We start from the raw sequence: 13,671 nt of genomic DNA on the forward strand, positions 1-13,671 counted from the left end.
GAGAAGGGCTCAATGAAAATGTCATGGACGACTGGGTGACTCGAGGCACATGTCCTCAAGAAAACAGAAAGTTGGGTGTGCGTGTGCCTGTGCACGTGTGTGTGCGCGCGCACACACACACACAGGAAAACTGCCAAAACACTGATTTCCATGCCCTCCCTTGCTTCCACCCACAGAGACCCATCCACAGACGGGGAAATAAGCAGGCTAAATCAAGCAGATATGGAACAAACCCTAAAAGTCAGGCTAGAAAACACAAATCAAAATTAAAAAGTAAGCTAGGATATCAGTGAATATGTGACACAGAGGAGAGATTTTAGAGAGTAATTCCAGGCATCTTACAAAAGAAATACACAAAACAACCATAGAAACCCAGCAACAATTACAAATCTTTTTTAAAAACTCAGACTCCAACAGAATCTAAAATGTTTTAAGTTTTCAACAAAATATAATGAGATATGCAAAAACACTGAAAAATGTGAGCCATATGTGGGAATAAAATCAGACAACAGAAACTGACCCTAACGGGCCAAATGCAGAACTGAGTAGACAATGACTTCAAAACTATAATAAATATGTTCAAAGAATTCACGCAAACAGTGAAAACATGATAACAAAGGAAAATATGGTAACAATGACTCTGGGTCCTTAGACCTTTTTGTATAGTTCTGTGTATTCTTGCTGTCTCCTGTTAATCTCTTCTGCTTCTTTTAGGTCTGAACAAAGCCCCAAAATACATGACAAAAAAACAAATATAAATGAAAAAAGTAGGCAAATCCACGATTACAACTGGGGATTTCAAAAGTTAGCCTTCAACAACTGACAGAACAAATAGACAGAAAAATCTGTAAAGATACAGAAGATATCAACAAGACTACCTACCATCTTGAACTCTTACATACCTCTTTATCTGGCTGTTCATCTGTATTCTTTGTCATGTCCTTTATAATAAACTCCATGGGGTGGCAAAGAGTCGGACATGACTGAGCAACTGAACTGAACTGAACTAACAATAAACTAATAAACGTAAGTAAATGTTTCTGTGAGTTCTGTGAGTTGCTAGAGGAAATCAACTGAACTTTAGGAAGAGGCTGTGGAAACCTCTGATTCACAGAAAGTCAGCAGGCAGCATAGGTAAGAATTTGGACTTCTGACTGGCGTTTGAAGTGGGTGCCGTCTTGGTGGGACTTAAGCCATTAACCTAGTGTCAGGACTGAGTTAAACTGCAGGACACCCACTGATTTTGCACAGCTGCATGATGTGTGGAAACCCTCACATGTCTGATGTCAGAAGTAGAGTGCTGTAGCAGTGAGAACAGAGGAGATACAAGTGAGGGAGTTTTCATTTTTACTTTTGCTTTATTTTATACAGAAAACATATTCTGTAAATATGTTTTCATGTTTATGGAAGAATACCTACCCTACAAAAACTCTTTCAGAGACTAGAGGAGAAGGGAACATGCTGCAATTCAATCTGTAAAGCCAGTATTACTCTAATATCAAAATGAGATCAAGATATTACAAGAAAGGAAAGCTACATAAATCAATTTTGAAGTTTTTAATAAAAAAATAAAAAGAAAGGAAAGCCACAAACTGACACTATTCATGAAAATAGGTTAAAAAAATCCTTAACAAAATATTAGCAAGCCAAACCCAGCAACATATACTATAGATTATACATTGTAGACAATTATGATTTGTCTAGAAATGCAATACAAGTTGAATATCCAGAAACTGATTCACACAACATGCCACACTAATAAAGGATTAATACAGAAAACAGTATGTCAATACACAGAAAAATCATTTGATAAAATCCACCACTTATTCATGATAAAATTTCCCCCACAAACTAGGAAGAGAAAGTTTCCTCCACCTGATAAAGGCATGTATGAAAAATTTATTGTTAACATACCTAATGCTAAGAGAATGATATGTATTCACTCTACTGGAACAAGGTAAGGATTTCCACTCTCATCCCTTGTATATAACATTAACTCCAGCTAGTCCCTGTTCTAGCATAAGACAGAAACAGGTGATGTCTGTTAAATGTCACCAAGTATAACTGATTTGAAGAAGGAAGTCTATGAAACAAAATTTGGGAAACGCTGTTCTAGTGTAGCAAGGAAAGGATTCCCTCCGCAGGGGAGATATGATCAGAAACCCGTAACTAACTGCCTACGAGAATACTACTTCAGGCAGATGCCAAGTACAAAGTGAGACAAATGGCCTATCCCTGGAACATATATAAAGGCCACCATAAATGATGTGGAGGGGCCAGGAGAGACAGGTAAAGAGGAAGGGAATGCTGTTGGAGAGGCAAACAAGGTTCATGGGAAGTTGCACAGGCCACCATCAAGGATCTGAGCCTTATTTTAAGGTTACAGGGGTGCACTGGTAGATTTTAAGCAGAGCACCAGTATATTCTGACTCACTTTAAGAGAATCTCTCTGGTTGTCATGTAAGGAGTTGATTCTGGGAGACACAGAAGGTGAGAAGTACAAATAGAACATTTATATTATACTAGTATATGAGTTAGTATAATAAACCAGGTGAAACTATATGGTTGGGCCCAGAATGATTCAGAATGGTGATAAATGGCTGAATCTGAAATATATTTTTAAAGTAGAAATGTTAGGACTTGCGGGCAGACTGGATATCAAGTAAGAGAGAAACAGAAAAGAGGAAGAGGTACACTAGACTTTGTCTTAGGTAACTGCTGAGTGGAATTATCTTTTGCTTAATTTACACTATGAGAGATTAAGAGTTCAAAGTTAAAGAAGCTTTTGTAAATCCCATCTCATTCTAAAAAGTTAAGAAAACTAATTTCACATAAAAATGATCAGGATAAAATTATCGAGGTCAAATACAATATAAAGTTATTATTACAAAAGAGAGAATAAGAATAGAATAACATTCTCCTATAGACAATGAAGGCAAGCCAGAAAGATGTGCCCACAAAACACATGAAAAATGCAATCTATTATTTCAAACCAAACTAAAAGAAATTAGGAAAATGATACATGATATGAAAGAAAAATATAAATAAGAATTAGGAGAAAACACTAAATTATAAAGTTTAGTAAAGAATTTTTTAAACTTCAGAAATAAAAATTAAATTAGAAAGAACATAGGGGCAAATAAACACAAAAGATATGCTTTGAGACAAACAGGAGGAAAGGAAGTAGCCAATATTGACTCTAAAAGGCATCCAACACAAGGTAACAATCACATATCCATGAAAAAAACAATTGAAACAAGGTTGCAAACAAATACCACAAACTGTAATGCAAAAAAAATTGTCTTGAAAGACAAGACTCGAAACCATCCAACATTTTAAAGGGGCACAAACTCTTATCTGAGAATGTCACTTATAACACTTACAACAACAAACTTTCACAGGAGGAAAATATGCTAATCAATAAAACTAACTTTCAAATGTGGGCAACCAACTCTTAGAACAAGCTGACTCATGTTGGGACTGTCATCCTCTGAGCCTTGCTGAGGAACTGACAAGAGAGTGAGCTTCAGACAATCAGTAAGGAAGGAGACAACTAGAACTGAATGAAGATTAACAGGGAGAAAGCAGAGTATGCAATAGCTATTATGCTCTGGGATTCATAGTATGACCAATCTAATCAAATTGCAAAAATGAAGAGAGCAAGAAACCAAGAAAAAGTTTTGTTAACTATTTTCAGCAGCCATATACATATATAGTAGTGTTAGACTAGAACCCTGAGTCTTTTGTGCCTGTGATGTGGGATAAAGCAAATACGTAATTATGAGATATTCTATCATTCCTCTGTCTTAGAATCAGGATTTGGCGGGGAGAAAAGAAACAACGGACGTAACAGAAGAGGTTAAGTATAAACAGAAACATGTAGCTGTGAATTTGGATCTATCGTATCATTATGAACTCAAAAGAAAGTCGGTCAGTCAGTCAGTTTCACTGTCCACTTATTTACCTTGTCTCCATCCACTGAAAAAGTCTAGAAACAACAACAGCCCAGTGATCTAAAATGCCATCTCCACTAAAAGACTCCAGGGTAGACTCCAGATGGAGAGGAGAAACTACATGACAAGCCTAAAGCATCTTGTCTTATCAGACTACAAGGACATTACCACTGGACCATAAGAATCACTGCCAAGAGCCAAACGCAACAAGGAGCTCAATGTCTGGAGATCCGATAATTTGAGCTTCAAGAGGACAATAGTCATAATGGATTAAAGCCCATCATACATGTTTAAAACCATGGGTTCATGATATAAAAGGAAAAATAGGTACTTTTCTGACTATCTAGTGTTCAGGACTTGGTGCTTCCCTATCTGTCAGCCTGGGTTCAGTCTCTGGCCAGGAAACTAAGATCCCAAAGGCTGTAAGGCTCAGCGAAAAAAACCCAAAATAACTGATCACCTTCAAAGAATGATGTGTTCATTCTCATGAAAATGTAAAAAGAAGAAAAGAATCAAGCTTTTATCCTGCCTTTCTTATACAAACAGTACTCCTGGGTAACCAACCAAAGGATCAGGGAAAATGTCCCTGTATAAAGTAATCTAGCTAATAAATAAGAAAGAAATGAAATAATTAGAATAGCACCATTTTGCAACCACCAATGGATTTAATGGCCTCAGGTTAATGAGCATCAGTAGCCGCTACCATCACAAAAGGAAAGACAAGCAGATACTAGATGCTTCCAGATGCTGGATCACAAGAACTAACTGTCCTGTCAGAGGGCCTGGCTGAACTAACCAGGCCGATGAATCAGGGGTAATCTGTAGAAAAACAGGACGGAGGAACAGGTGAAAGTGCAGCAGGGATCAATTATTGAAAAAAAAGGAAGAAACTACAGGTTTAAAGATACTTAAAAGATGGAAACTGTTTAATTAAGAGAGTTAAGATGAGAGTGCACACTTGGGTAATAGAAACTGTCCAGAAATACAAGCCAGGACAGTGTCACATTAGAGGGGGCGACACAAGGAAGGCTTCTGGGCATAGGCAGAAGACTGCTTCTAGATCTGAGTGTTGGCAGCTAAGGCATCCACCTAATAAGCATTAAGCTAAACATTTACTTTGCACAGTTTCCTGTATCATGTTTTGGGTAAGTGAGGTTTCTAGAAAAGGTGGGGAAAGTGACTCTAAAGCAATTCTGTCCCTTTTTCTCTGTGAAACACGGACAGCTGCTTCAACTGATGCAATGGCAGAAATGAAGCTGTTCTGCAGGCAGCTTTTATATGACCCCGTCTCCTCCCCGGGGCCAGCCCTCAGTACCTGGTATCTTCACTGTGCCGCTGGACGAAGTGTCATCCGTGTAGGGATGGCTACTCTCCACCACCACAGGCTGAGAGGACAGGCGGCCACTCTGTGAGTCTGTAGCCACATCCTCCAACTCGGTGACACAGAGCTCCAACAACATATCTGCCACCTGTCGGGGGAAGCAGGGGACAAAGCAGGAAGACATCAGGATGCCTGCCCAGTTCAGTTCTTTCCATAGGGACGGGGGCACGGAGAGCTTGGGAATTTGAGAACTCTACTATAAATCAGGGCTCGGTTTCCTCACCGATAAAATCATGATAGCAGAACTCGCAGGGGTGCTGTGAAGCTTGGAGAGATCTATGTACAAGTAATAAGAAAGCACCTACACAAAACACCCAATACATGCCAACTGATGAAATGAAACGCCTGTGATCTCAACACTTTCTCTTCACGTCAAGACAAGGTTACGTCCTAGTGAGGAAAATCTGCCCAGGAACAAAACTTTCAAGCAAGGAGTAGAAGGTGATAAAATTGACCAAGATCCCAGAAGGCATGGGGGTCAAGCAAGAGGGGCAGGAATAGAGAGGAATGCCCCAGCTATCCAGGCTGAACAGTGGTAGACAACACCTGAAATGAGACAACCAGTGGTGTCTCCTGACCCAAGACAAATTTAGGGTCAGCTCCCACACCATACAGCCCAACAATTCATGTTCAGATTTCATTTCAAAATTTTAGTGATTCACACCACTTAAATGGTCAATACTGGTGATTATATTTTGATTGCTATTTTAAAAACAAACAATATGTTGTTATAATAATTAACTTCCAAAGTTTTAAAATTTATAAAAACTTAATGAAACCATTCTCTACTCTTTCAGAAATTATTTTAATCTATTTTTCCTTGTATTTAGATAATAAAAGTTATCTTAGTAGGAAGTTTCATTAATGACAAACTATAATCATTGCCATAATTTAGGTTTTATAATTATGAATACAAAAGTTTTTCTAGTTTAAAGAGTCTCAAATACTAGATCAGGATGGGGCATAAGAGTAGCATCCTGACACTGGCCAGGAAAGTTGGAAGAAAATCCCCATCTCTGTTTCTGTCTCCCCTTGAATTTGAGATGTTGATGTCATCTAACTCTTAATGCACAGCCTAGCAGAGGTCTTCTGGGCTTTAACACCTTCTGCAAAGACAGCCAGTACCCCAGGAGAGGCAAATAAACTCTGAAAAGAGGGTGACAGAGGAGTCATAGATATGGTTCTACCCTCAAGAGTTTACAATCATTTCTCCCATCCACCAGACACCTGAGTGTCTTTGAGGGAGTAACAACCACTGAGAGCTTCAGTTTTCTCATCTGTAAACAAAGGGAAAGCCTGTGCTCTGTACTAAGAGAATGCACCAAGAAAGGGACCTGGAAGATATGTTTACAACAAATTCTAGGTATTATTACTTTAAATCCACGTTCTCATTCCATCTTTTCCTCTCACAAATGCAATATACTTGTAAAAACATTAATATTTTCCTTATGGAAATTCACTTTGATTTAATCTCTCAGAATTACGCCAAGTAACTTGCCTTGAAAAACTACGAAGTAGGAAACCTATAACCTTTCAGTTCTTCCTGAATATGATTAAGAAATAACAAGCCCCTAAAATATCTACCCAATTATTTACTACGATTTCAAGAACGCTCAACCTTTCCTAAGTACTTTATGGTTTTGGTGGTAGGACGGAAATGAAACACAGGTGGCTCAACTGCACAGGGCACACAGCATCACTCCTGACACAGCCAGCTCTGAAGTGGAGGAAAGCTGCTGAGAAGCAACAAGCGTCCTTAAGGAAGCCCGAGGGCTTCAGAACTGATGATTTCACTTCTAAGGTACACTGCTATGATACTGACTTTATACCTGACATTAGCCACATGCAGCTGTTCGAACTTAAAGTGAAATACAATGAAAACGTCAGTGCCTCAGGTGCACTAGCTACATCTCAAGAGCTCAAGCGCCATATGTGGCTAGGAGTCACCACACTGGATGGCTCAGGTACAGACCATCATCATGGCAGAAAATACTACAGAACCCATGCTACCAAATATTAAAATCTACTTTAAAGAGTTAATAGTTAAGATACTGCAACAGTAAAGCATAAAAACTAGCATAATGGGACCAAAAAAAGTCTGTAAAGGACCCAAATAAGTACAGAAGTTTACAGTACAATAAGAGTGGCCTTCAAGTCACTGGGAAGAAGATGGATTTAGTCAATAAATTATGTTGCTGCAACATGTTTGCTGTCTAGGAGAAACTAAAACTGAATCCCTGCTTTATCCCCTATATCAAGATAAATTCCAGATGGTTCAAAAAGGTAAATATAATAACAAATGAAGCTCAGCTTGGTGCTCTGTGGTGACCTAGAGAGGTGGGATGAGGTGGTGGGAGGGAACCTCAAGAGGGAGGGGACATATATACATATATGGCTGATTCATGATGTTTGTATAACAAAAATACAACATTGTAAAGCAATTATATTCCAATAAAAAATAACAAATGAAAACAAAAATGATTAAAAGAAACCTGAGAAGATTTCTTAAACAATGTCATGCTCATACCATATTTACACCATGATACGAAATCCAGAAGCCATAAATGAAAAAATTTGGCAGATCTGACTTTGCAAAAACTAGAAATTTCTACATTCTAAACTATTAAAACAATGTTAAAAGGCAAACTGAGGAGCAACTCAGTACAGATAACAGAAGGGACTCATCTTCACCAGAATTCCTTCAAGCACAAGACAGCAGCAGCACCTCCAGCCCACCCACCCCACTGCAGCTCACCTGGGGGTAGGCAGTGCCCATGCCAGACAGCACTGCTGAAAGCACATCCCGGCCCTTGTCCCCTGCCCGGCCACACACAGACAGCTTGAGCAGGTCCACCAAGACACGTGTGTCATCCACAACCAACAAACTGGTGAATTCATCCAAGGACTGAAGTTCTGGGCCTGACACTTTATTCTGGCTTTCAACATCCTAAAAAAGTTCAACAATTAAAATGAGGAATAGTATATTAAGAGACAAACAGTCAAGAACTCAAAGGATACATGATTACCAATGATGAATAAGGAACCTTCTAAGGTATTTATGACCATGAAATACTAGAATAAGAAATAACAAGCCCCTAAATCTACATCACCTTGTACTATGCTTTCAAAATCAATCAACTATTTTACAAATTACCAACAGCAGCTGTCAAAAGGAATGCCTAAACTATGAAGAAATGACAATATATACTGTGACCAACATCATATCTGACGTGTGTTTCAAGGGGAGACTTCAAATGAAATCTCACCATGTAAAACCTACCACCACAGGGTATGTCTGGGAGTCTTCCATCAACTGCATTTGTACACTATACTTTTACAACTTTTGCCTCGATCAGCTTCACAATTCTTTCTCAGAATATTACTTAACGGACTTTTTGACATATAAACATTGCTCATAATCTCTTGTTCCTTAGGTACTGTTAAGAAGAAAATAGTCTTCTCAGTACTCCCTTTTTACTTCTCATTCACAGTATGTCAGTTAAAACAAACCACATGTGTGATTATTTACCTCTTTCCACATCAGCAGAAAAAGGAATTGCTTGTTTGCCTGTGACAGCATCACTGACCCGACACAATCCCACGTCATGAGGGTTTCCTGCCCAGGACAATCACCCCACAGCCTGCTGGCACCACAAAGGAGCCTCTTAAAGGTTGGCAGTGGGGTCTGGCTTACAGAAAGTAACAGGGAGATCCAACAGCTTCTGAGCTTAGAGGGAGTGGGTATCAGAGACCTGAGCCCTTCCTGTTTCCTAGGCAGAGGCTAGCTCTCCAGGGAATTAACAAGATGCTACAAGTGTCTCTTCTCTTCTCGCTTGCTTTCTGGATCTCAGTGAAATCACTGTCAGTGGTTTTCAGAAACAGAAATAAGCCAGGGAAAGCACAAGCCCTACTTAGAAGTCTTTAGGGGAATGTGATCCGAACAATGTGCAGATTCCATCAATGCTCAAGTTGGCCCTGGAAACCACAGCTCTGAGGTAGGAGCATGGTTTCTCCCTTAAAAGAAACAGACCCTGCTCCCATCTTCAAGTGAAGACACAGGGAATCAGCAAGTGAAGTGCATCAGAAATGAAGACACTCCAGAATCTCATTCACTGAAGACTAGCAAAAACATTCAGTGGAATATATTAATCATATATAACATCTTTGGTCTTATTTGAAATAATACCTAACATTTTTTTGGTGGCGTTGTTTAAAGAAAAAAATAGAGAACAAATCCAAAGGAATTGCTGAAAAATAAAATCACTAGCTACATAATCGTGCTGTTGTTAGTCACTAAGTCATGTCTGACTCTTTTGTGACCCCATGGACTGTATAGCCAGACAGGCTCCTCTGTCCATGGGATTTCCCAGGCAAGAATACTGGAGTGGGTTGCCATGTCGTCTTCCAGGGAATCTTCCCAACCCAGGGATCAAATCTCCATCTCTTGTGTCTTCTGCATTAGCAGGCGGATTCTTGACCACTGTGCCCAAAACTAACATGAAAATTACTTTCCTGTTATTAATGAATCAAACAAAACTGAAATGATAGTAATTTCAGGCTATAACCTGGATAATGCCTATGCCTCATAAATAAATTGGTAAGAAAGAAATTATACCATCTTTCTTCTACCTAAAAGAAAAAATCTGGAATAATTCAGAGTAATTTCTGCATTAAAACCTCACCTTAGGAGATTGCCAAATATCACAAGTTGAGTCCAGACATCTAATTTACAAATATCAATTTTCTTATTACTACAGGTTATGAATATTTTCCATAGCATATATTTTTGACACTAGTGACAGCATAATAAATCAAGAGTTCCAAATGTAATTTAAAATAATATGCTTATTCACAAGGGGAATAGGCTGGCGATGGAGACCACGTGAGCAGGATGAGATGGCCTGGGAAGAGGAGCACCTGAGTAGGCTTGGGAGGTCATCCACAACGGAGGGGAGGCCACAATGTGGCAGAGCCAAGCCAAGTGGAAAGTGTTCCTGCTTGAGGCCAGCTGGCATTGGGGACAGGAGTGGGTCAAGCAGGAGGAGAGGTCATCCCTGCACAGGCAGACTGGGTTTTGAGTGCCAGAAGCTATGCAGGGGAAGGAGGATATCCATATGTGTGAGGAGAGACAGCCAAATGAGAAGGCGGCTACCTGAGGGGAAGTTATTAAACTGTCAATAGCAGGAGCCAGATTCCTCACTTTCAGAGAATAGCATGATCAATAAAGAAAAGGAAGAAACTAGAATGAACCCTCTGCAGTTATTAGTACTGACTGTACTGCTGTGAACCAGTGGTTTTCAATATATGTAGGTATATACCAAAATAAATATTAACATGCATAACTTCTTGAAAGCATATATACACACATATTTTCTAGCTCTGCCCAGTAAGAAAGGAAATGAACTGCACTTCCTGCCATAGAAAACCAAAGATATTTCAGATCTTGGCTTTGAAATACCATCTCCAAGAAAAAGAACCATGATTTTTTGGAGAATTAGGATTTCTGGGCTACAGCATAAAACATCTTGATGAACCTAGAATTCTGTGCTGTGCAGTAAACAACAAAATAAGAGAATAATGAGAATATGTTCGAACAGAGAAAATTGTACCAAATATTTAAAGAATTGACACCAATCTTTCACAAACTCTTCCTACAAACAGAAGAGGAACACTGCCTAGCTCATCAGTATTATGCTTTAATGCAAATTAGGAGAAGATATAGGTACAAAAATCCTTAACAAAATAGCAAAGCAATTCAACAGGCAAGTTAGGCCCTGGAATACAAAAAGGGTAACAGAGTTTTGCCAAGAGAATGTACTGGTCGTAGCAAACACCCTCTTCCAACAACACCAGAGCTGACTCTACACATGGACATCACCCAGATAATCAATACCGAAATCAGACGGACATCACCATTTGGCTACATTCCTTGCTGCCAAAGACAGAGAAGCTCTATACATTCATCAAAAACAAGATGGGGAGCTGACTGTGGCTCAGATCATGAACTCCTTATTGCAAAATTCAGACTTAAACTGAAGAAAGTAGAGAAAACCACTAGACCATTCAGGCAAGAACCAAATCAAATCCCTTATGATTAAACAGTGGAAGTGACAAACAGATTCAAGGGATTAGATCTGACAGACAGACTGCCTGATGAACAATGGAAGGAGGTTTGTAACATTGTACAGGAAGCCATGATCAAAACCATCCCCAAGAAAAAGAAGTGTAAAAAGGCAAAACGGTGTCTCAGGAAGCTTTACAAATAGCTAATAAAAGAAGAGAAGTGAAAGGCAAAGGAGGAAAAAAAAAAGATATACCCATCTGAATGCAGAGTTCCAAAGAATAGCAAAGAGAGATAAGAAAGGCTTCCTCAGTGATAAATGCAAAGAAATGGAAGAAAATGTAGAATGGGAAGGACTAGAGATCTCTTCAAGAAAATCAGAGATACCAAGGGAACATTTCAGGCAAAGATGGGCTCAATAAAGAAAAGTAACAGTATGGATCTAACAGAAGCAGAAGCTATTAAGATGAGGTGGCAAGAATATACAGAAGAACTATACAAAAAGATCTTAATGACCCAGATAACCACGATGGTGTGATCACTCACCTAGAGCCAGACATCCTGGAGTGAGAACCCAAGTGGGCCTTAGGAACCATCATTATGAACAAAGCTAGTGGAGGTGACAGACTTCCAGTTGAGCCAGTTAAAATCCTAAAAGATGATGCTGTTAAAGTGCTGCACTCAATATGCCAACAAATTTGGAAAGCTCAGCAGTGGCCAAGACTAGAAAAAGGTCAGTTTTCATGCCAATCACAAAGAAAGGCAATGCCAAATAATGTTCAAACTACTGCACAACTGCACTCATCTCACATGCTAGCAAAGTAATGCACAATATTCTCTAAGCTAGGCTTCAACAGTACATGAACCGAGAACTTCAAGATGTACAAGCTGGATTTAGAAAAGGCAGAGGAAGCAGAGATATTGCCACATCTGCTAGATCTCAGAATTGAAGAAAATCATCTACTTCTGCTTCACAGACTATGCTAAAACCTTTTGATGTGTGGATCACAAGCAACTGTGGAAAATTCTTAAGGAGATGGGAATACCAGACCCCTTACCTGCCTCCTGAGAAATCGGTATGCAGGCGTGAAGCCACAGTTAGAACCGGACATAGAACAATGGACTGGTTTCAAACTGGGAAGGGAGTACGTCAAGGCTGTATATTGTCACCCTGCTTATTTAACTTCTATGCAGAGTACATCATGAGAAACGCTGGGCTGGAAGAAGCACAAGCTGGAATCAAGATTGCCAGGAGAAATATCAATAACCTCAGATATGCAAATGACACCACCCTTATGGCAGAAAGTGAAGAGGAACTAAAAAGCCTCTTGAAGAAAGTGAAAGAGGAGAGTGAAAAAGTTGGCTTAAAGCTCAACATTCAGAAAACGAAGATCATGGCATCAGTCCCATCACTTCACGGCAAATAGATGGGAAACAATGGAAACTGTGAGAGACTTTATTTTGGGGGGCTCCAAATCACCACAGATGGTGACTGCAATCATGAAATTAAAAGACACTTGCTTCTTGGAAAAAAGTTATGACCAACCTAGATAGCATATTAAAAAACAGAGACATTACTTTGCCAACAAAGGTCCATCTAGTCAAAGCTATGGTTCTTCCAGTAGTCATGTATAAATGTGAGAGTTGCACCATAAAGAAAGCTGAGCACTGAAGAACTGATGCTTTTGAACTGTGGTGTTGGAGAAGAATCTTTGAGAATCCTTTGGACTGCAAAGAAATTAAACCTAAAAGAAACCAGTCCTGAATATTCCCTGGAAGGACTGATAGTGAAGCTGAAGCTCCAATACTCTGACCACCTGATGTGAAGAACTGACTCATTGAAAAAGATCATGATGCTGGAAAGATTGAAGGCAGGAGAAGGGGACGACAGAGGATGAGACAGTTGGATGGTATCACCAACTCAATGGACATGAGTTTGAGCAAGCTCCAGGTGTTGGTGATGGCCAGGGAAGCCTGGAGTCCTGCAGTTCATGGGCTTGCAAAGAGTCAGACAGGCCTGAGCGACTGAGCTAAACTGACTGTGCTATAAAGTAAAGTGCTCAAAGAAATATGGGGGCACATCAGAAAGACAAACCAGATGGAAAGGCCTACCAAAGGCCAAGTCTGGGACAATTTGGGTGTCAAATGATGATAGTAATATACATCATTATTTGAGTAAAATAGAATTCCATGAATATATACCAACAGAAAGATGAGATGAAAATGGAAAGTTCTTCCCTACTGAAGAATAGCAACAATGGTATTCCAAAAGGAAT

General features: G+C 39.4%; 1 protein-coding gene across 1 annotated transcript in view; it reads right to left on the reverse strand.

Annotated features, from left to right (window-relative positions):
• The window catches only part of HERC2 (HECT and RLD domain containing E3 ubiquitin protein ligase 2), a 242,029-nt gene that overhangs the window by 43,806 nt on the left and 184,552 nt on the right, over positions 1-13,671 (reverse strand). The window contains exons 68-69 of the mRNA XM_068968361.1: positions 8,090-8,281; positions 5,269-5,422 (exon numbers count right to left, since the gene is read on the reverse strand). Coding sequence (XP_068824462.1) covers positions 5,269-5,422; positions 8,090-8,281 — 346 coding nt within the window. The remainder of the gene's footprint in view (positions 1-5,268; positions 5,423-8,089; positions 8,282-13,671) is intronic.

This window comes from Capricornis sumatraensis, chromosome 3 (genome assembly GCF_032405125.1).
Source record: "Capricornis sumatraensis isolate serow.1 chromosome 3, serow.2, whole genome shotgun sequence".
Classification (NCBI taxonomy): domain Eukaryota; kingdom Metazoa; phylum Chordata; class Mammalia; order Artiodactyla; family Bovidae; genus Capricornis; species Capricornis sumatraensis.